This window comes from Lissotriton helveticus, chromosome 8, assembly GCF_964261635.1.
Source record: "Lissotriton helveticus chromosome 8, aLisHel1.1, whole genome shotgun sequence".
NCBI lineage: Eukaryota > Metazoa > Chordata > Amphibia > Caudata > Salamandridae > Lissotriton > Lissotriton helveticus.
This window is the reverse complement of record NC_136069.1, coordinates 23,557,279-23,578,545: the sequence shown is the minus strand read 5'-3', so window position 1 is coordinate 23,578,545 and position 21,267 is coordinate 23,557,279. Positions and strand designations below refer to the sequence as shown.

At 47.1% G+C, this 21,267-nt stretch overlaps 1 protein-coding gene across 3 annotated transcripts in view; it reads right to left on the bottom strand.

The window, feature by feature from the left end:
- The window catches only part of LOC144772246 (uncharacterized), a 56,320-nt gene that overhangs the window by 29,330 nt on the left and 5,723 nt on the right, over positions 1-21,267 (bottom strand). For all 3 annotated transcript variants that reach the window (XM_078656462.1, XM_078656459.1, XM_078656461.1), the window contains one exon: positions 16,743-16,854. In XM_078656462.1, the coding sequence (XP_078512588.1) occupies positions 16,743-16,815 (73 nt within the window). In that variant the 5' untranslated portion in view covers positions 16,816-16,854. The remainder of the gene's footprint in view (positions 1-16,742; positions 16,855-21,267) is intronic.

Below are 21,267 nucleotides of genomic sequence, written 5' to 3'. Positions count from 1 at the left end.
TTCATTTCATATTTTTATTTTATACATTTTTTTCTCTCACTTTTAAGGAGAGTCATTCTTTTGAAGAAAATATGTTCCTAAATAGTTAATTATTGGAATTTTCAAGATCACCTGGGATGGATCTTGATTAAACGAACATGGCGTTACCTATGATTCTCTGTATTATATGTGATGGATAAGTTCCTCTGTATACGACCTTTGATGCCTTAACCCTCTGAAATTGCCATACATTTTTTGATAATATGTATAGTAAATAGTAATATGTATTTTGTCACTGGCCGCATCTGATGTTTTTTTTTGATATTCTATCATTTGAGTATTTCTAAATATGTACATTTTTTTGCTGTATATATACATACACACACACACACACACACACACACACACACACACACACACTTCTTGTTCTGCAAATCATTATGGATGAAATGAGGAGGGTGATGGAAACTGTGATTATCCTGGACACCCCAAAACATGCAGGACCATTGTTTATCAATAAATGTATAATCGTCCCATGGTACTGAACTTTGCACTTTTTTTTTGTATAATACACCTGATGGATGCTGTGCCCTGACATTTCTGGATGAGATATGAAGACATTCATGTTTTTTTTGTAACTTGTATTATGAACCTTGAGATTGTATAGTGTGTTCTGGAGCTGCCCGCCTGGAGTTGTGATGTGTGTGTCCGTCAGGGGTCAGCGATTTGGGGCCTATTGGCACCTGTGGCCTCTACAGATCTGGAGGTCGCCCCCCTCTCCCCAATCAAGATCACTGATTCCTATTTGTGATGCTGATGGGCCATGGATCACGTGACTGGGGGTTGGTGATTCCCCCGCTTTGCATCTTTTCCATTCCATGGCAATTTACTGGGACATTAGCCTATTTTTGCACTTTCAACCTCCTTCCAGTTACTGGTAGAAATTGGGTATGAAAGCAATAAGGCCCAAGCCTTTTCTTTGGTGAAATCCTGTGTGTACGTTCTGTATATGCCTGAAGACCACTGTTGTGTTTTGCTCGAGGGGACTCACTGTCCCAGGCTGCCACTGCCCCAAGGAGGAGGGGCCAACAGTGCTTCCAGCGTCAAATTTTCCTCTAATATCTGTGTGGGAAAGTTGTTGGATCACCACACAGCACAAATCTCCTACCACTCAGCGTTCCCCTCAGTCTCCTGATAAAAATTATACCTTGCTTGTGTGGATGGGCCAAGTGCTTTTGAAATGGAAGGGCCAAAAACCTGTAGAGATTGAGGGGGACCCAAAGCCGGTCCAAAAGGGCATTTTGTTTATACTTTTTAGGTCTCGCCTGTCGATGCGCATGCGCATCGAGCAAGCGAGACTATAGGGGCTCATCCACTCTTTATCCACACTGCAAGGAATCGTGGCGATTCCTTGCAGTGCACGAGAAATTTAAGCTCAATGCGCATGCGCATTGAGCTTAAATGCGCGTGCACATGCCCCCAGCCGCCTGCCTTGCCTACTCTCTCTCACAGCCTCCCCCAGCTCCGCCCCCTCACTACTTGATTGCACGGCCGCTAGGCCGTGCCTCCCCTACTCTCCTCCCCCCTCCTCCTCCTACTCTCCTCCCCTGCCTGCCTGCCTGTCGTGTCGCACCTCTCCCCTCTCCGCCCCCTCCCCTGCCCGCCGTGTTACGGTGAAAGGCTTGTTATGCCCAGGCGCCTCTTTTACTGTTCCACCAGTCTGGACGTGTGATCATTATTCACTGTGGTGTTTGTCACTGAAAGCGCCTCTGCTGTATACTGAACGGTTTAAATCGAGCTTCTCAGCAAGATTTCCTCTCCCTTCCTACATTAATGGAACCAGCATGCTTCACATTGCATCAACGCATCTTGAGGCAGCGTTTAAAAGATGGCATGTTGACTCTGCATCGGCTGCTAGGACGTTGCTTCCACTTCTCTCCTCCCCCCTCCTCCTCCTAATCTCCTCCCCTGCCTGCCTGCCTGTCGTGTCGCACCTCTCCCCTCTCCGCCCCCTCCCCTGCCCGCCGTGTTACGGTGAAAGGCTTGTTATGCCCAGGCGCCTCTTTTACTGTTCCACCAGTCTGGACTGGGAGCGGGGATAAAAAGCGGCAGGCCCCGCAGTTCCTTATCTTACGAAAAGCGGGCTGGCAACTTCGATACCCCGCTCTCATTACCCTATCTGTCGCCATTTATTTCAAAGGGCACCATTGCGCATAAACATTGCGGGCATGTCATGAAACCATTACGACACACTTGTGAACTGGCTGGGACGCAGCAGCATTTCCCACCAAGCGTTTATCCAAAACCAGTTCATAGCGTGCATGATCTTGACTGCTGATCTCCGTCTATATGGAAGTCACGCTGTGGTTTTCACGTGATCAATGAGTATTGTGAAATAATCTTCAAACTGTATGTCTAATTCCCACAAGTCTTGATCAGTGAAGTCTACCTCGGGTGATCATTATTCACTGTGGTGTTTGTCACTGAAAGCGCCTCTGCTGTATACTGAACGGTTTAAATCGAGCTTCTCAGCAAGATTTCCTCTCCCTTCCTACATTAATGGAACCAGCATGCTTCACATTGCATCAACGCATCTTGAGGCAGCGTTTAAAAGATGGCATGTTGACTCTGCATTGAAACACATAAATGAATCTGTCCTTTAAACAGCTGCTTCTAGAGCCAAAACAAATAAATGTCCCTTATTAGGTTTTTTTCGAGACAAACCTGCCGCCCAACAGAACCGTGTTGCAGGTGAGTTTGTGTTGGACTCCATTATCTTTTCTTTTCATTTCTTCTAATCTTTTTAACACTTAGTTCTGACCACGTCCAGTGGAATAGATGTGCTGATCAAATATTTCTCTGTGATTAACAGGTTTGCATTCCTGGCTTGACTTTTATCTCATGTGGCAGGGAGCGCACTGCAGACACCACGCCACGCAACGCCACTCATCCACGCAACGCCACTCATCCACGCAACGCCACTCACCCACGCAACGCCACTCACCCACGCAACGCCACTCACCCACGCAACGCCACTCACCCACGCAACGCCACTCACCCACGCAACGCCACTCACCCACGCAACGCCACTCATCCACGCAACGCCACTCATCCACGCAACGCCACTCACCCACGCAACGCCACTCATCCACGCAACGCCACTCATCCACGCAACGCCACTCATCCACGCAACGCCACTCACCCACGCAACGCCACTCACCCACGCAACGCCACTCACCCACGCAACGCCACTCACCCACGCAACGCCACTCACCCACGCAACGCCACTCACCCACGCAACGCCAAGTAACCAAAAACATTTCCATGACAAAAAGGAGTCTCTGGCCCTTAATCCACCCACCATATGCAAGCGTTTTCATCAGCATAGCGCCTGATTTGATCTCGCATGACAAGACTGCACGAATGACTGCTGACATCAAATAATTGTTTGCGGGTTTTTGTGATTGCGTGTGTATTTATACATGTATACACACACACACAAAATGTAAACACGTGTAAATACACATTACGTCCATAAGAATAATATATTGCCGTCACAGACATATGATATTCAATATCATATAATGTATTGGAGAACTGCATGCATGCTACTGTACCGGCATGTATGTGTGAACAAACACGTGAAAGTTCAAAGAAAAGTCTACATGCCAAGTTATGTACAATTTACAGCATTTGTATCTACTAGTGATTTTTAGTTAAAGCTTTTACAAATGTTTATTGCTTTTTTGATTTGTAATTCTTTAGCATTGGCTACAAAAAATAAAAATGCAAAAGATTTACAACAAAAAACCCATAAACAATTCTAAATGCACTAACTCTAATGCTGCGAGACCTATTGCATTTCCAATGCTTGTTTAGGAGGACGCTACTTTGGGCACCCACACAAGAGAGGTATCATTTTTCTCAGGAGACCATGGGGAATGCTGGGTATTAGAAAATGTGTGCCTGTGTGGTGATCCTACAACTTACCCACACAGAAATCGGAGGAAAATGTGACTTTTGGGGATCTATGCAAGCAACACCGCCAGCCAAGAGTCAATAAACGCACACCACCATCCACGCACACCACCAACCAAGCGGCCATCCACGCACACAGCCAGTAAAGCACCATCCACGCACACTGCCAACCAAGTGCCATTCACTAACACCGCCAACCAAGTGCCATCCACGCAGACAGCCAGTCAAATGCCGTTCACGCACACCGCCTAAGCACCATCCACGCACAGCGCCATCCACGCACACAGCCAAAGCACCATTCACGCACAGCAACAGCCAAGCGCCATCCACGCACAGCGACAGCCAAGCGCCATCCACGCACAGCGACAGCCAAGCGCCAGCCATGCACAGCGACAGCCAAGCGTCATCCACGCACACCGACAGCCAAGCGTCATCCACGCACACCGACAGCCAAGCGCCATCCACGCACACCGACAGCCAAGCGTCATCCACGCACACCGACAGCCAAGCGTCATCCACGCACACCGACAGCCAAGCGTCATCCACGCACACCGACAGCCAAGCGTCATCCACGCACACCGACAGCCAAGCGTCATCCACGCACACCGACAGCCAAGCGTCATCCACGCACACCGACAGCCAAGCGTCATCCACGCACACCGACAGCCAAGCGTCATCCACGCACACCGACAGCCAAGCGTCATCCACGCACACAGACAGCCAAGCGTCATCCACGCACACTGCCAGCCAAGCACCATCCACGCACACCGCCAACACCGCCAACCAATTGCTATCCATGCATGCAGATTGCTGCTCGACTTGCCCTGGGAGAGAGGAGGGGGCATGCTAGTAAAAAGCACCGCTCCAGCTTTTGTTACTGGGGCTCAATATTGCAGCAATGCTGCAAAACCAGCCCCCAGTGAAAGACACTTTTGGCGGTGCGGGCATTGCCCGCACAAGAGGGATTTTCAATGCCAAGGCTTCGGACGCACAGGAGCTGGCCGATGCACATGAGCACTTTGCGTTGGATGGCTTCCGACGCATAGAAGGGGTTAGCAATGGGTAGAAGAAAAGCTATGGTTAAAACACTGGGTGATCCTCTCCCTAAGCAAATAGCCTCTGGTGAAAGCACTGCTGATGCAATGGACAGGATTGAGGTTTTATTAACGGAATGAGAAATAACGGCCCAAAGATACTGTCCCTCCCCTACACCATTCACTAATCCTGCCACTTCTCCCACCTGCAAAGAAAGGTACAAAACTAATTCAACAGATGTTTAGCAAACCCCTTAGGAGTAGTAGGAAAGGCATAGGAGATAGTATCAGAGAGCTACCATTTTGTACTCTCGAGCAGCAACCCGACCCCCTATGTTGCATACCAGGTAGATCAAGCTGAATGTGACAATAGATATGCTGCACTTTCAATGGTGGAGAATAGGGTAGAGGGGTGTGCAGATTTAGGGTTTGCACGCCACATGCAATGAATGACTGTCCCCATTCCATTGGCCAAAGGACACTATTGAGTGTCTTACAGAGGAGGTAGTAGCATTAAGAAAGGGGGGGTTGGTGATTTGGAGAGGATGGCAAGTAATGAATGGGCCCAGAGAGGAACAATCCAGGCAAAAATGCTTGCAAAAGACCATGAGGGCCACTTACCCGTAAATGTACAGCAAAATGTTTATGGTCCCCAAATGTCTCAGGACTGATGTGGCAGTCGGCAATAGTCGGTGACGTGGATTGCAGTCATACCCATGAAGAGGAAGGGGGTGTAATTTTGGAGTATAGCTCAGAACCATACCCTATTGTTGCAACACATAATCAGTTAACTGTCCTGGTATGGAACTTTGCCAGGATCGCTAGGATTCTTATAGATCCTGAATGGGGTAATTTTGTGGATTATCACAATTGAATCTTATTTCAAGAAGCCTGGAGCGTGACTAGCCCCTATAGGTGTGTGTATAGTCTTATGATATTAATGCAATCAGGAAAGTGAAAGGGAGATCTTTGTGTGGATTAGTGATTAGGGTGAAACTTGCACTTCAGTGCAAAGTTAAAATAGTTTTTGTAAATTCCTGGGATATTCTGGTAATAGACCTTGCTCTGCATACAGGCATAAAAATACAATGTTTAATCTATATAATAGGGTGGACTTGGGAAAAGAGGAAACTCATACCATAGGCACTATAAATCATGCCCTTATTGAATGCACAGGAAACGCACATCAATTGGTAACTGGGGATTTTAACTGTACATTTGAGCCCCCGGCCTCCACGCCATTAGACTTGACTGAGGAATGGGACAACTTTAGAACTCCCAACTGTTGGATGGACGAAGAGAGGAGGACAAGTGTTGACCCTTATGCTACAGCATGACCGGAGGGCCACAAATGGCAGGACTAAATCCGATCTAAATGGTGGAATGACCTTTAATAGACTAGGCCATGCTAGTAGAATTGATTATGGTCTAGTTAATCTTAGCCTGTGGCACACTGTGCCTGACATGGAATTAGTGAAAAGATCAGAGAGTGACCATAATGAATTGAGTCTTTCGTTACTCAACGATGGAGAGTGCAAACGGAATCCCAGGGGTAGGAGTGACCTGGGCAAGCTATCTCATAGTAATAATCTTAAACGATTAGATGGGATTGGGTAGAGCCAAACCCTGGAGCTCTGGAAGTTGTTAAGTGTAAAGCCCACGAAAAGGTGGCCGTGTTGTCCAAACTCACCAGAGTGGATATAACAGAGAAGTTGAGCAGAGAGCATGAGGCACTCTATATGCAGATTAAGGCAATATTGGGCCAAACACAGAATAGGAGGAAATGTCATGTTAATCAAGGAGGGAAAAGGAAAGCCCCTGTGGTCGAGAGGTACAACCAGGAATGCAGGAAGGCTAAAGGGACAGCTCCTACAGGCAGTGAAATCCAAGTTCCGCCCAGATGTGGTGGAATGTAGAGCCAGATATAGACTGGCATTAGATCATGCTAAGAAGCAGTGGGAATGTGCGTTACGGTCCTCACTCCATAGTGCTCTGGTTGCAAAGGACAATAAGCCCTTTTGGAAGGAAGCCTCCCTTTGCTTGAATGAACCGAAGTCTACCCTAGAGTTCACCATACAGCCAGAAGAAGGGGTATCCCATTTTGAGGACCTGTACTCTCTTGGCAGCAAGGAGGATGAGGAGAATGTAGCCTTGCAGGAAAATCTATCACTTGGCACTGTAGACGTTGTCGAATTTTCATTATCAGAACCTCAGGTAGACATTAGGTCCTGCATTCCAGCCAGAGATCCTGGCCCAAATCGAATTCCTAATGATTTATACAGAGAAGACACACCTGGGCTTCTTATATCAAAACGTCAACCAATCTGGGTAGTTATAGACCCATTAGCCTAATCGATTCTGTGTAGAAAATGTTTTGCAAGCAGCTATTAGCTGGTATCCAGGATTGGCTCTCGGAAGAAAATATTCTCTCCGACACCCAGGCGGGCTTTCGTGCCAATGTCAGTACCATGGATCAGGTGTTTCTATTTCCTTTGTATTTACTGGAAAATAGTTTTCAATAAAAGGGGCGGGGGGGTTGCTACTTGGCCTTTGTGGATCTCGGTACCGCTTTTGATCTGGTCCCCCGGCGTAAACTTTGGAAGGTGGTGGCAGAGATGGGGATTTTTCCAAATTTATTGGATAGTCCTATCCAGTTACACTCAGCAAACAAAGCCAAAGTTATGCGGGGGAAGGAGGGACAACTAACAGATGTCCTTTACGATAATCTCAGAGTTAGACAGGGGTGCATTTTAGCACCCACCCAGTTTAGTGGTAGTGGTTTTTCTTGACGGAGATGGGCGTGATACCCCGAACATCGGAGACAGCAGGGCGCCTGCCCTTCTCTTTGGCGATGATATGCTATTAATATCAAAGTCCCCCCAAGGGTTACAACAGTTATTAAATGATTTTACATTTTTTTGTGGCACCATGAAGACACTCAAGAGATATATGTATGTTGAGGACCGAACTATTGAATTAGTCCCTGCATTTCAAACGTGCTGGCAGCCTTCCACAAACTAATTTTCCAGTGTGCCGGTGGGTATTTAAATAAAGTAAGTATGTTTTAAATTAACATGTTCATTGAGGACATTGACGTTTTTAAAGATTCCATGAAAGAAATGCAGGGCGCACAAAGTCAACACGAAATTGAAACAAATGGTTCTTATATTCTGCTAGAACCAAAGAAAATACACTTCAAGTTTTTCTACAGGTGATAGCTAAATGACAATATATTCCCAAATACGGCCCTGGGATTAATTGTGTACATGCATTGCTTTAGGTCGGATTCCTCCTCGGACCTACCTGTACGTCTTCTTCATCATTATTGCCTTCTATAAGGATCCGGTCACTTCATTCAGTGGGACATAAACCAATCTCTGAAACTAATGCTACCTTGTTACAGCTACCCATTCTGCAAATGCTTGAAAAATGGCCAGTGCGATCACACTTCCTGCATTCCTTGTTATTTGCAAAACAACATTTAGAATTTGAAGAATGTGCATTACTGCCTTAATGATTACACCCTTTGTTAAGTTGTGTAACCAGTCCAAACCTTTTTAGTAAATCTATTACTGGACTTTTACACCGATTCTACCAGTTTATTCACAGCCCCAATTTCAGATACCTCACAATCTTGTTTCTCCTTTTCAAAATCACGCATATATATGGCTGACTGCTCCAACACCGTAGCTATCTCAATAGCATCCCTCAATGTGGGATTCTTTGCAGCCCACAACTTTTCTTGCATTTTTTTTGTCTGAACTGAACTAGCAACTGGTCTCTAATCTGTTAAATCGGTCATATCCCCCAAACCTATACTTAGTTGACAACTCATGCAATCTGGCTACAAATTCATGAGACTCCTTGACTCTCTGGGGTTGGCTTATATCTTGACATCACCTAATTTTCCTCTTCGGCAAACCTAACTTCCAAGCTACATGTTGCTTCTCCAAACACATCCAGAACAGGTTGACCATTCTGTTCAGTAGCCGGAGGTATATACCGGAAAACTCTCTGGCCCTTATTTCCCAAAACACTCAATAATCATGCTTTTTCCTGGATGCATGGAAGTCCAGGGCTTCTAAGTCGCTGTTGAACATCAATAGCCAGTCATCCCATGGCACTGGTGGAGGTCCTGGATGGACTAGGAAACAGTGGTGGAGTCACTGAGACGTGTGAAAAAAGTACATTAGGTACACTTATACTAAGTGGACTCTAAGAAGCTTCACCCATGTCTGTAACAATTTCAATTAGACTATGAATTAAAGTATTATTATGAGAATAAATATGGGAACATCTTTTTGTATAACTGAATGCAGAAGATAGAGAAAAATGTGCACAAGTCTGTGATGCACCCAACTAAAATCAGTACAGTAGAAAAGAATACAGGGTGAGTCCACATTGAAGATGCGCTGACAAACTACCAGGTGTGCGCACAACCGAAAATTCACTGCCAAACATAGGGTGTGTGCATCACCTACACATGTGTGGTCAAACAACAAGGGTTGCGCATCACTGAGAAACCGCTGTCAAGCTCAAAGGTGAGTGCATCACCGAAGACGTAACAAATAACCTGAAATCTCCTTGTGTATGGGATGCGAGATGCTGCTCTTTGAGATGGATTGCTGCGCGATAGACCAGTAAAATCTCCTTCCACGTGCGAACGTGCCAGACGCACTTCCAAATGGCCGCTGCGTAGTGATGGATCCACTGGTAGGCAGTACGTCACTGTCCCCGCTGCGTTGCTTCACAACTAATACTTCCAATAAGGAGGTGACATCAGCATCTTACATCAGGAGACTAGACTGCGCTGACACTCTCCCGCAGTGAAGAAAGGAAAAGGCCGTTGGGTACTATATCAGAGCAATACAAAAGGGGATGATGGACAGAGCGTTTGAGCAAATCAAACACTCACCCCCAGTCAACCGATCTGGGGTCGGGTAAGAGTACAGGAGGGGACAACCCGGTCCATCAGGTTCATATGGGGGGGAAATTGTATAAAGTGTTACAAGAGTGTCCCATCCTTGAGAGTTTAGCTGGTACAAGTCGATGGCGTTTCGACCTTCATGAATGGAAGTCATCATCATGACACGGACAACACAAGGTTAGAGGATAGCTGCTGGAAGGTTTCATAGGTATGTGGGGAAATTCTGTTGGAGGATAAGAATCCAGTAGGCAGGTCTGTGCCCGCCAGCTGGCATCGTCAATGGAAAGTCTGTCCGCAGTGGGACAATCTTAATGACTACTGCCTGCCCACGGTTGTGTGCTGCAGGCCCCCGCCCCCTCCACCCCAAGGAGTATCAGTAGTCTCAGTTATCAAAGTCCCAAGAGTCAGTGTATCAGTTGCAGCAAGCAGGGCACGGGACCTATGTCAAGTAGTTTCCATGGGCCACTGCGTTAGCGGGCGGCCAGGCCCGATAGCATGTCTGGAGGCCGTAAAGTAATCGGGCCACCCAAGAAGGGTCCAAGCCGAGCTGGAATGTGTTCCCCAGGGCAAAAGGCAAGGATGTAAGGCAGCCTCTGCTAATTAACGGGTGAAGAGGGAGTCACCAGATGGTGGTGCTGGTGTTTCAATTTCGCCCTGCGATTCAGTGATGGAAGGAGTGGGCTGGATGCGGGGGTCAGGCGGGTACCTTTATTTTCTCAAAACAATTTGAAATGCATCTAGCTTCTATACTTGGAGCAGGGAATGGGGGTATAGTGGAGGCAGATGAGACGGTACGATTACAAATTTCTTCAACTTCCTCTTTATCAATTCTAATCATCACACAATTGTTCGCTGCCAATTTTAGGGAGCGGTGCACTGCTTTCAAGGCACTGAGCGGCCGGCTGGAAGATTCGGACCCTCCTCATGCTGTAAAATGTGGTCCAGGGTGGTTCTTAAGAGTCCCCCGGGTGGGGCCTCTCCGGTGAGTCAACTTGCTGTGCATGCTGTGACTTGTGGCTCCTTGGCACAATTCATTCCTTCCTCTATTAATTTATAAATGTTCGTCACCCTATAGTGGGTCTCAGAGTACAACATACCAAGTGTTATAACTCTTTAAATGCCAATCTGCAGTTTAACAGTGAGGCTATGAAGAATTTCAAACCCCAGTGGTCCCACACTATGCTCCCGTAGTGGTGTTGTCTTCACGGCAGGACTTGAATTTGAGGTCTGAGTGTAGGAAGGTAGGATCCTTCTGCGTGGTTACCCCCCACCTTTTGCATGGTGTTGCTATGTTTTTCCGACTAGACTGTCTGGGATCCTGCTAATGATGACCCTTGACTCTGTGCCTCTTCCCTAAATTGGACATGGTGAGTACTTAAGTACACCCCAGATTGGCTACTGATACATACTTGTAGGTCCATAGCATATGGTACTAAGGTACCCAGTGCACAGGTACACCAGAGGTCCCCCATGGGCTAAAGTAGGTATTATGCCATCCATGGGAGACCACTCAAATTGAGAATACAGGTCTGCCATTGGTGCCTGAGAAAGCTGGTCTAACACCACTTACAACAGACATACATTTCCTTGTATCTGAGGTCACTGCACTTAAAACCTATAAGTCACCCCTAAGGCAGGCCTTTCAATCCCAAGCCAGGGTGCTCGGTTATAAGTGTGAGGGTACTCCTATATGAGCAGGACACCCCTACAATTCACAGTGTCCATTCTCCTGCGTTGTAAGTGCATCGCCATTTCGATACATAGAGTGGCTATGTGTCATTACGCAATGGCTAACTCTAAACTGGCTGTAACAAACCCTATTGTGTTTGGTATTAAACATGTTGTAATGGTGTTGGGGGTATGATTCCATGCACTGTAAAGCTCCTGCGGCAGGCCCGCAATTCTCAGAGTACCAGTCTTCTACCCGGACAGCAAACTATGGCTGCTGCCGACCAGAGACCCGATTCTGCCCTCCTGCTGCTGAGCCAAGCTCGAGTAGGGGAAGGCAGGACAATAGGTTCCCTGTCACAGGGAGGAGTGGCCACCTCTCAGACAGGACTTGGTGTTTTGGGACAGGGTGGGGGAAGGACTCTCCAACCTTCCATCTTCCTCAGGGTTTCGTCAGGGACCGCTGGGAAGGGTCCTTCTTTAAAGCTGCAACACACCTTAACCATTACGCCGATGACACTCAACTATCTCAAACTACAATCACCGGAAGACATCAAACTTCTGAACTCCACGCTCAGAAACACCCAATCATGGTTGGCCGATAATCACCTCAAACTAAATGCTCTGAAAACTGAGTTCCTTCTGATCTCACCTCCTTCGAAAATCTCCACCAGCCAAACCTGGCTAAAGCACCTAACTGCACCCAATGTCCAACCCACTATCGTGGACTCCGCGAAATCCTTAGGCATCACACTTGACACCAATCTCAACATGCAGCAGCATATCAGCAAAGCAACTAAGGGAGCGAATTTCCAAATCAACACCTTGAGGAAACTTAAACCCTTCCTCCCAGCTAAAGACTTCCAAACTGCAGTACAAGCCCTAGTCATACCACGCATAGACTACGGAATCGTCGCTCTCTGCGGACTCCCCCTATCAACAACCGCACCCCTAAGAGCCCCCTTGAACGCTGCAGCAAGACTTATCACTGGATCAAAAAAACATTTGCATATTTCCCCTGACTTAAAATCCCTGAACTGGCTGCCTTTCGAAGCTAGGATACAGCTGAAAAATCGCTAGTATGACTCACATGGCTGTACACCACAAGTCACCCAAATACCTCACTCAAAAGCTGACTATCAGGGGGCGCAAGATCAACCAGAAGCACAAAAAATCTCCTCCTGAAACCGCGAAGATTCCGTAAGGAAAAAACATAAGCGCTCCATCTCTGGAATGGCACCCAGGATCTGGAACGCACTCCCTCCCGAAACAAGGGTTATCTCCTCCACTGCTTTTTTAAGAAAGAAGTAAAAGCCATCCTTATGGCTAAATTCACTTGAACTCCTTTTTGGATATATCAAACACGTTGCACCGACTTTGTATTATTTGCTTATCGGATTGTCTAAATGTTCTTTTTGTTTTATCTGATTGCTATCCTATTTTGCTACTCACTTACTACCTACTACTATTTTGTACCCAAAAAGTTTGTTTAACCACCCCCTTCTTTCCCTTACCCCTCGTTTCTGTAAGGCGCTCCGATATCTGCAAAGATCTTGTTCGCGCTATATAAAACTTTGAAAATAAATAAATAAAATATTGCGCACGCGTTTGTGTTCCTACTCTGCCCACGGCCTCTGTGGGGTTCCTAGATACTCACGTTGGGTCCCAAATTCTTCTACGTCTTCAAGGTAAAGTCTCGGCTTAGTTGGTGGGTCGCAATCCACTATTTTAGTATATGGTTTGGTCTCCCCCCTGAAGACCACTGTGTATTTGTGCTACTTACATATTCTATTATCAAAATATTGTGTTTATATCTCCGGGTAGGAGATATTGTAATGTGTTAGTGAGTGTTTATAATAAATTTATATTTTTATCACTACACTGTGTGGTTCTTTTTCACTGAATCTATACCATAAGATTAAGTACTGGTAAAACAAACTATTTCATAATCCTTCTGGACTAAGCCTAAAGGCTGCTTTCCACAGCTACCACTTAGAGAGCTTTGTAAGGTTGTCTAAGACCAATAAATCACCATATAGGTTGTCTGGATTGGTGCAGGGTGCCCACTTACTTAAGTGAGCACCATATACTAAACCAGCCTCCTACAATGAGGCTGTGAAAAAGACCCTGGGCGGTTGAAACTCGTAGTCAATAAATTGCTTGATTGGACTGCGAGCCTTTCTGTGTCTTTCACTCTTGATACAGAAACTCGTGTTAGTTCTACTTATATAAAAGATATAGCTCTGACTAGCCATTGACTTTATGATGTGTAATCACTAGTGTCACACAGTATTTGGTTTCTAAGCCCTCCACTTGCTCCAAGAGTGGTCATAAACTGTTTATCGTTCTCACTCTTGGAATGCCATATGTATCCAACTAGAGTACAATAACCTTGAGGCCCGAAGTCAGCAGTAGTAAACTCAAGCATCTATCATACACACTTCCAAGTAACCTCTGAATGTCCCAGGTCTCACACACACTGCGGCTGGTGCAGTGACTACACTTGAGGCTTTTAATCTGCTTCATTCGATTACCCTTTTTAAACTGAAACAATTTTTTTACACTGTGCCTTGTGCTCTTTTGCATGTTGTCAGAAGAAACCGGCTACTTTGTTTCTGAATTCTTAGAACTTCGAAAAAAAGAATTAAAAATGGACTTGTATTTTACGAAAATAATAACAGATAAGAATTTTTCTTTTATGGAAATGAAAATGCATTATGATGGTCATTAAAATCTCTTAACCATGACTCATACCAGATTAAAAAAAGCTATTCTGGCATTTTCTCTCCACCATTTAAGAATATAAAGAAAATAAGGTCATTTGTATTTCTTGAAATTACAGGAAACTGGTCATGTGAATATAAATATTTTTTTCCAATTACGTTTAACACTCTCTTCACATTCTTGTCCAGTGATAGAAAAGCGAGGTCATACGTACACAGGATGAGATGATACAGAACTTGCACTTCGTGGCGCTGCATTGAGTGTTTGAGGCGATACCTGTATTGGAAGAGCTTAAACTAGGCATTTACGGTGTGGACAGACAGCCCTTTTCACATGAGGACATGGCTGCTTTGAGGGAAGATACATAGAAATATTCAGGCCCTGCCAGTACGTGGAAAACGGGAAATTCCCCAATCACTTCCCCCACACTTTACGGTATTTCTTGACACACACCGTGGCTTTGTGAAGGGCCTTTCCTTGGGCCGCACACCAGTATACCCCTCTTCGCCACCGCTCTAGGGTAGGAGGTTCGGGGCTTATTCAGGCCGCCGCAATGTCCCGCTTGGCCACCATCATAGCTGTGTTGAAAAACAGCTAGTCATTCCTGGACCCATCCATCCCATCAGTGATCGCCGGCAAGGAATGACGCGGGTCGTGAGGAACCTCCCAGCCCAATACCTCCATTAGCTCCACTTCAATGGATCCCTAGAACTGTCCCAAGTGGGGGCACAACCAAACTATGTGGAGGAAGTCGGCCGGGCATGGTTACATCTTGCACACGATGCGTCTGGGCGCAAATCTGCTTGATGCATGCGCACGGGAGTGAGATACGCAGCGTGTAAATATTAGAGCTGAATCAGCTTGAGTCTGTTGGAGACAGTGACTGTTCTGGGGGACATAAGGTCATCACGCCAGTCTACCTCGTCAAGGGGGCCCACCCAGTTCACCCATTGGTCCGTCTAGGGACGTGGGAGTGTTGTTAATTAGGGTGCAGTAAATGCGGGAGACCCCCCCCCGTACCTAAGTCTCCCATCATCGTCTGAGCCTCAGTGGGGCTGTATTCGGGGAGCCTCGTGTCACACGTGATGTGTTTGTGGAGGCCATGTCTCAACTGCAAATGTTTATAAAACTGGGACGAGTGTAGGGAGTAGTGAGTTTGGAGCTCCTGGAAGGACAACATATGGCCCCTTGCCCATACGTCCCCTAGCTGGTTGATGCCAATAAGATCCCACGTTTAAAACCCCCGCAACCCACTAACCTCCCGAAGCCAAGCCCCCTGCCACATGGGAGTGCATTGGGTCAACTTCCCAGTCCACCCGGTGTGGCGGAGCGAGGCCCGCCAGGCCAACAACACAGAGCGCATCACATCAGGCAATCGGGTCGGAATGGGTTTCTTGTACAGCATGGCTTGGATGTCCGTAAGCCCCAGCTCGCTCAGTTCAAGCCTATAGGCTGGGTCAGACCAGCCCCCATTGAACCAGTTGTGGACAACTAGTAGGCGTACCGCCAAGAAATACAGGCACAGGTGCTTCATCCCCATGCCGCCGTTGTAGGAGGGAATCTGGCACGCCGACAGAGCCACGCGGGCCAGTCCTCTGCTCCGGAGAAACTTGGTGATTAGACTATCCAGTTCCCTGAACCAAGCCCTGGAGAAACAGAAGGGAGTGTTCTGTAAGACGTAAAGGAACCTAGGGAGGATCTTCATTTTAAACAGGGCCACCATCCCCACGGGGTTCAGAGGCAGCGTTTTCCATTTAAGGAGACCCTCCTTAGCCTTCTTGACTAACGGGGCCACATTGAGGGACCAGCCCAGCTCGGGAGTGAGGGTGATCTACATCCCCAGATATTTAAAAGACTGCCTCCGGAGTGGTATGGCGGACTGCCAATCGAAGCACTCTCTAGAGAGAAGAAGGAGGACCAACACAGACTTCCCGGGGTTTAGCCGCAATCCTGAGGCCTGCTCGAAGGCATGCAGGATCCAGATGGGGTGTCGATTTATCTGCAGACTCACTTCCCATAAACACAGCAATCTGTTGAATTGACATCGGCGAGATGTTTGGGAAGGTCTGAAGGAGTGAGAGAAGAAATAGTAGATGTGAAATTGCATGGATATTTAGGCTGGCCCATGCAGAGGTACCATGATTAGGATACTCAAGATGAGAGTGGGTCTGGGTTTATATTCACGCTAGTAGAAAGTTGAGGGCTAAGTAAAGCAAGAAGAAGAGATGGACATTAGGGAAAAGGGTAATGATGGAGGCTAGTGAGCATATTATTGACAATCTGTGGCACATCCTGCTGAATATAATGTGCGGTCCTGAAGTCCACCAATATCTTTTTTAGTTATTAAAAACGGACTCACGCATAATATCCAATGAATCATTGGAGATTACATTAAATCAATTTCATTAACGTATAATACAATGCAACATTACCCTGTGGAATCATTTTGCTTTCCTCCCCTTTGACCAAGTGCCTGGGAAGCTTCTTTTGGCGTTTCTTCGGCATCTTAAAGGGCGCTGCAGCACTAACCAATTTAGACGGGATCTGAATAAATAAAGAACATCATTAAAATAATCTGATATTCACAAGCATCCGGCATTCTGTTTTGTTGATTTTTCATAGTTTACTTTATGTAAATTCAGAACTATGAACAAAAATGATTCCATGAGACCAGTCATTAGCACATGAATGTAAAACAAAATTATCAACCTCAAACTTTAAAAAACAAAAGAAAAAAAACCAAGAGCAATTCATTTTTTTGTGGTTATGCTGAAGACAATGCAAAGTTGCTATACTCTTTACCATCTACAGTCATAATTACATAATTTAAATTTCCTATGTTTTGCGTGCACCCAAACAGTATTGATACTCAATGGAAAAGGTCCCCTTATCCGCTGCTTTCTCGCATTGCATCGCAAGACCCATCCACGACCTTTATTTGTGAGCCTCAGTTCACAGCTTAGCTGAGTAGAGGGACGCCACTGGCAGTGGAAGAGACTTCTGCTGCCCAATGGGCTGTTCCTGTTCTCATCCCAGCTGCAAATAAGAACTTGCCACCCAGCACTGTCCACTGGCTTGGAGGCCAGTGAAGAGAAGAGCCATGAATGCAGCTGGAGAAGGCTTCTTTCTAACCATCACTATAAAGAACGATACAGCTAACCAGTGTGCCCAACGGTACAGGCCTGTGGCCTATCTTGCAGGAAGTGAACATGGTCAAGACATGAGTCATAGGTGTGGGTAACAAGTGGCACCTGCAGACTGGTAACCCCAGGCCTACGGCTGTGCATGGCATGAGATTGAAAGCAGGGCCTAGCCAGTAGTCAGGCCCTGCTGCAAACCCCTGCAATTTCTCAACATCCCACAGACCCCCAAATCATATTTTCTTTTTTTTCATGGTTCTGTTGTATTAGGGCGAGAACACACAGGGGGCTTCACTGGCTCCTGCAGGAGTACCGCGGAAGCGATCGCTAAACCCAGCTTAAGTACCAAGACCGGCAGCACAATTTTTAATTGATGCCCACCACAACGTACTTTTTTTTTTTTAAATAAGTTCAAGACACACAGACTGAGTCCACGAGTCCTGTAATAGTGACTGCAACACCTTTCATTATGTAGCGAGGCAATCCGATTCTTCGTTCCTCCGGTACTGTAGTGATCGGCAAGGAAAAAAGCCCTCACTGTCAGTCAGATTTCTTTCTTTCTTTTTTAGGTTTCGCCTCATCCTGCCCCTTTGACAACGTCATTGCGGTGGTGTGCGGTTCCCATTTTTGGGGGGGGGGGAAGGTTTGTTTTGGTTATTGCAGGCCGACCGCCGCCGGAAGAAGTCCTGGTGAGTGCTTTTTCTTGCCTTCTGCTTTGCCTTTCTTGCCATTCCCGCCCCTCCTCCCGCTGTCCGTGCTTCTCCCGCCCCCTCCCGCTGTCCGTGCCTTTCCCGCCCCCCTCCCACTGTCCGTGCCTTTCCTGCCCCCCCTCCCGCTGTCCGTGCCTTTCCTGCCCCCTCCCGCTGTCCGTGCCTTTCCTGCCCCCCTCCCGCTGCCCGTGCCTTTCCTTCCCCCCCTCCCGCTGTCCGTGCCTTTCCTGTCACCCCTCCCGCTGTCCGTGTCTTTCCTTGTTTTACTTTGAGGGTCCTCTCAGAGATGACCCCCACAGTATCCAGCGAAAGGCATACAAATATGATGTAATATTATGTATTTGCCGTGCTGCAGTGACTCGGAGATCTGACACAGCTGCTGCCGCACTTCCCACCGCGTAGAGTATCTCACGAGAAAGGGGTTCACGGTCACCTGCCCCAGAGCCAAAGCTTCCGGTGCGCACACAATCGATGGAAGGTCTCTCCGTCCGCTTCCGTCGCTTTTAACCCACACTTCGGATTCTGAATAACATCCTTTTTTATGTTACCCCAGGACTGTACGCTAAATAAATCAAAATTCACGTAGTTCTAAAATCGAGTCTGGTTTTACTCTTTTAGGAAATATTGGAATTTGGTGGCCTTTTAAAAAGGCCTTCGCATCCTTCTAAAATACGTAGATGTATTAATAGGAAGGTAGAAATAGGAACACAACTCAAATTAGTAGTAGTTCATGTAAGAGTTCTTGGCACAGTTTTGTGGCTTCGAAGCACTATAGGTAGCAGGGGTTTCAAACTTGCTGCGCTCATTTCTTTTTTCAGTTTTGGGTTTCCTTTCACAAGTATCGTGAAACTGCACGTAACATGTTCAATGCAAGCGTCCACCAGAGACAAATACATCATTTCACTAGTGCAAAAGAACCGCCCTTGCAGGGACAGGCAGGCTACACTCGTCCCTTCACAGTGTAAGCGGGAGTGCCCGTGTATTGTTCAAGGTGCGAAGGCCCGTTCCAACCCCGGCGGTGACCTTTCTTCGCTCGTGACCTTTATCCTCTGCTGCAGCCACGTAGGGACCCCTGCCCGGGACATTAATTGGCCCCCTTCCTGGCCATTGTCTGTGCACTGACTGCCAAGGGCCGGGCTGTCACTTCACACCTCTTTTCGGAAAGGGCACGGAACCGGCGGGCTGACGGGCGGGCTCAAGGTGAAACATCTGTCCAGTCCCTCCCCCTGAGTGATTGCACAGTTCAGTACTTTTCATCATGCATGCCACTGCCATGCTTATTTTTTGCAGGACATAAGGATTATTATAGTGTGGGTGCAGAGTGTGGGTGCAGAGTGTGGGTGCAGAGTGTGGGTGCAGAGTGAGGGTGCAGAGTGAGGGTGCAGAGTGAGGGTGCAGAGTGAGGGTGCAGAGTGAGGGTGCAGAGTGAGGGTGCAGAGTGAGGGTGCAGAGTGAGGGTGCAGAGTGAGGGTGCAGAGTGAGGGTGCAGAGTGAGGGTGCAGAGTGAGGGTGCAGAGTGAGGGTGCAGAGTGAGGGTGCAGAGTGAGGGTGCAGAGTGTGGGTGCAGAGTGTGGGTGCAGAGTGTGGGTGCAGAGTGTGGGTGCAGAGTGAGTGTGCAGAGTGAGTGTGAAGAGTGAGTGGGTGCAGAGTAGTGAGTGCAGAATGAGTGTGCAGAGTAGTGAGTGTGCAGAGTAGTTAGTGCAGACTGTGCGCATTTGTTTACATGTGGCTAGCGCCAAGACGACTTCGGGCATTCGCGCGCTCTACAAATAGACAAATCAAGCTAGCCGTATTTACTTTACCGCGGCTGCGAAGGGAAGTAGCAGGGGGCACAGCCACACGGACGTCCCCACCCTCACTACAGTAAGGAGCCGCTGTCAGATGAGTTCGTGCAGAGAGTTCACTAAAGTGATGTACTGGGACAGGGTTAAACTGGAGTATTAGGAAGAGGGAGGCAGGTGTGTTTACAGCGCTACAGGGAGCAACATATACCCGGAGAGTATACACAGTGGCAGCGGGCACTGACGAACCAGGACAGTGGGCACTGTCTCATGGGGTGAGGGATGGTCATCGGTACAGGACAGTGACGAACGTGCCACCACCACCATACAGGGGTTAGAGACGTGTTTGCCTCAGTGGACAATGTGTTACTGGGCCTGTGCCCACAGAAGGTAGTTATTTGGTTCACTGAACAGTAGGCTCTATGGCCAAAGTGCACCACCGGTTGATACAAGAGAGAGAGTGTAGAGTGCCACGATGCGGTGGGGGCTTGTTTTGTTAGGCACGGGGAGAGTGGGTGTGTGTGGCTCTAGGTGTGTGTGTGTGTGGCTCTGGGTGTGTGTGTGGCTCTGGGTGTGTGTGTGTGTGTGTGTGGCTGGCTCTGGGTGTGTGTGTGTGGCTCTGGGTGTGTGTGTGTGGCTCTGGGTGTGTGTGGCTCTGGGTGTGTGTGTGTGGTAGTAATTGCCATCTGCTGAGCTCGCCCGTAGGGTACAATAGGTCTCACATTTGCGAAAGATTAAGCTATTGGCAATGTAAATGACAATGCCATTTATTTATCTGTTTTCAAAACCAACACATAAATACAAATTTTGTCATTTACAATGCCAATAGCTCTAACTTTTCCAAAGGCGAAACCGTTGCATTCTAAATGCTTTTTTTTATTTGCGGTTCTTGGGACAAACTGTCACTTATTTTTTTATCTTAATTTTTCAAAAACGACTGAAAAGATTTACACCAAATCACAAAAGTACACTTTCTGACTAAAGAGTTAGTTTTCTGCCAAATTTGGTGCAATTCTATTCAGCAGTTTTTTCTGTATCGATGCCTAATCTTCCTATGGGAAATGGCACAGGAAAAGCGAGTTTTCTGATGCCCCACCCCCTTTAATAGGCCCTCATTTACGGATCACCCCAAATCTTTCCAGGAAGTAGCTGAGGTTGTTGAATTTTTGGGGGGAAAGTCTCATGAGGATTTATCAAATGGTGCCAAACAAAATAAGCATTGGCATAGCCAATAGGTCTCGCCTTTGGGACCTTATATACACATATAAGTGTTTAGTTATTCAGCACAATATCCTTGGTGCAACAACATCAAGTGTTGCATGGCTA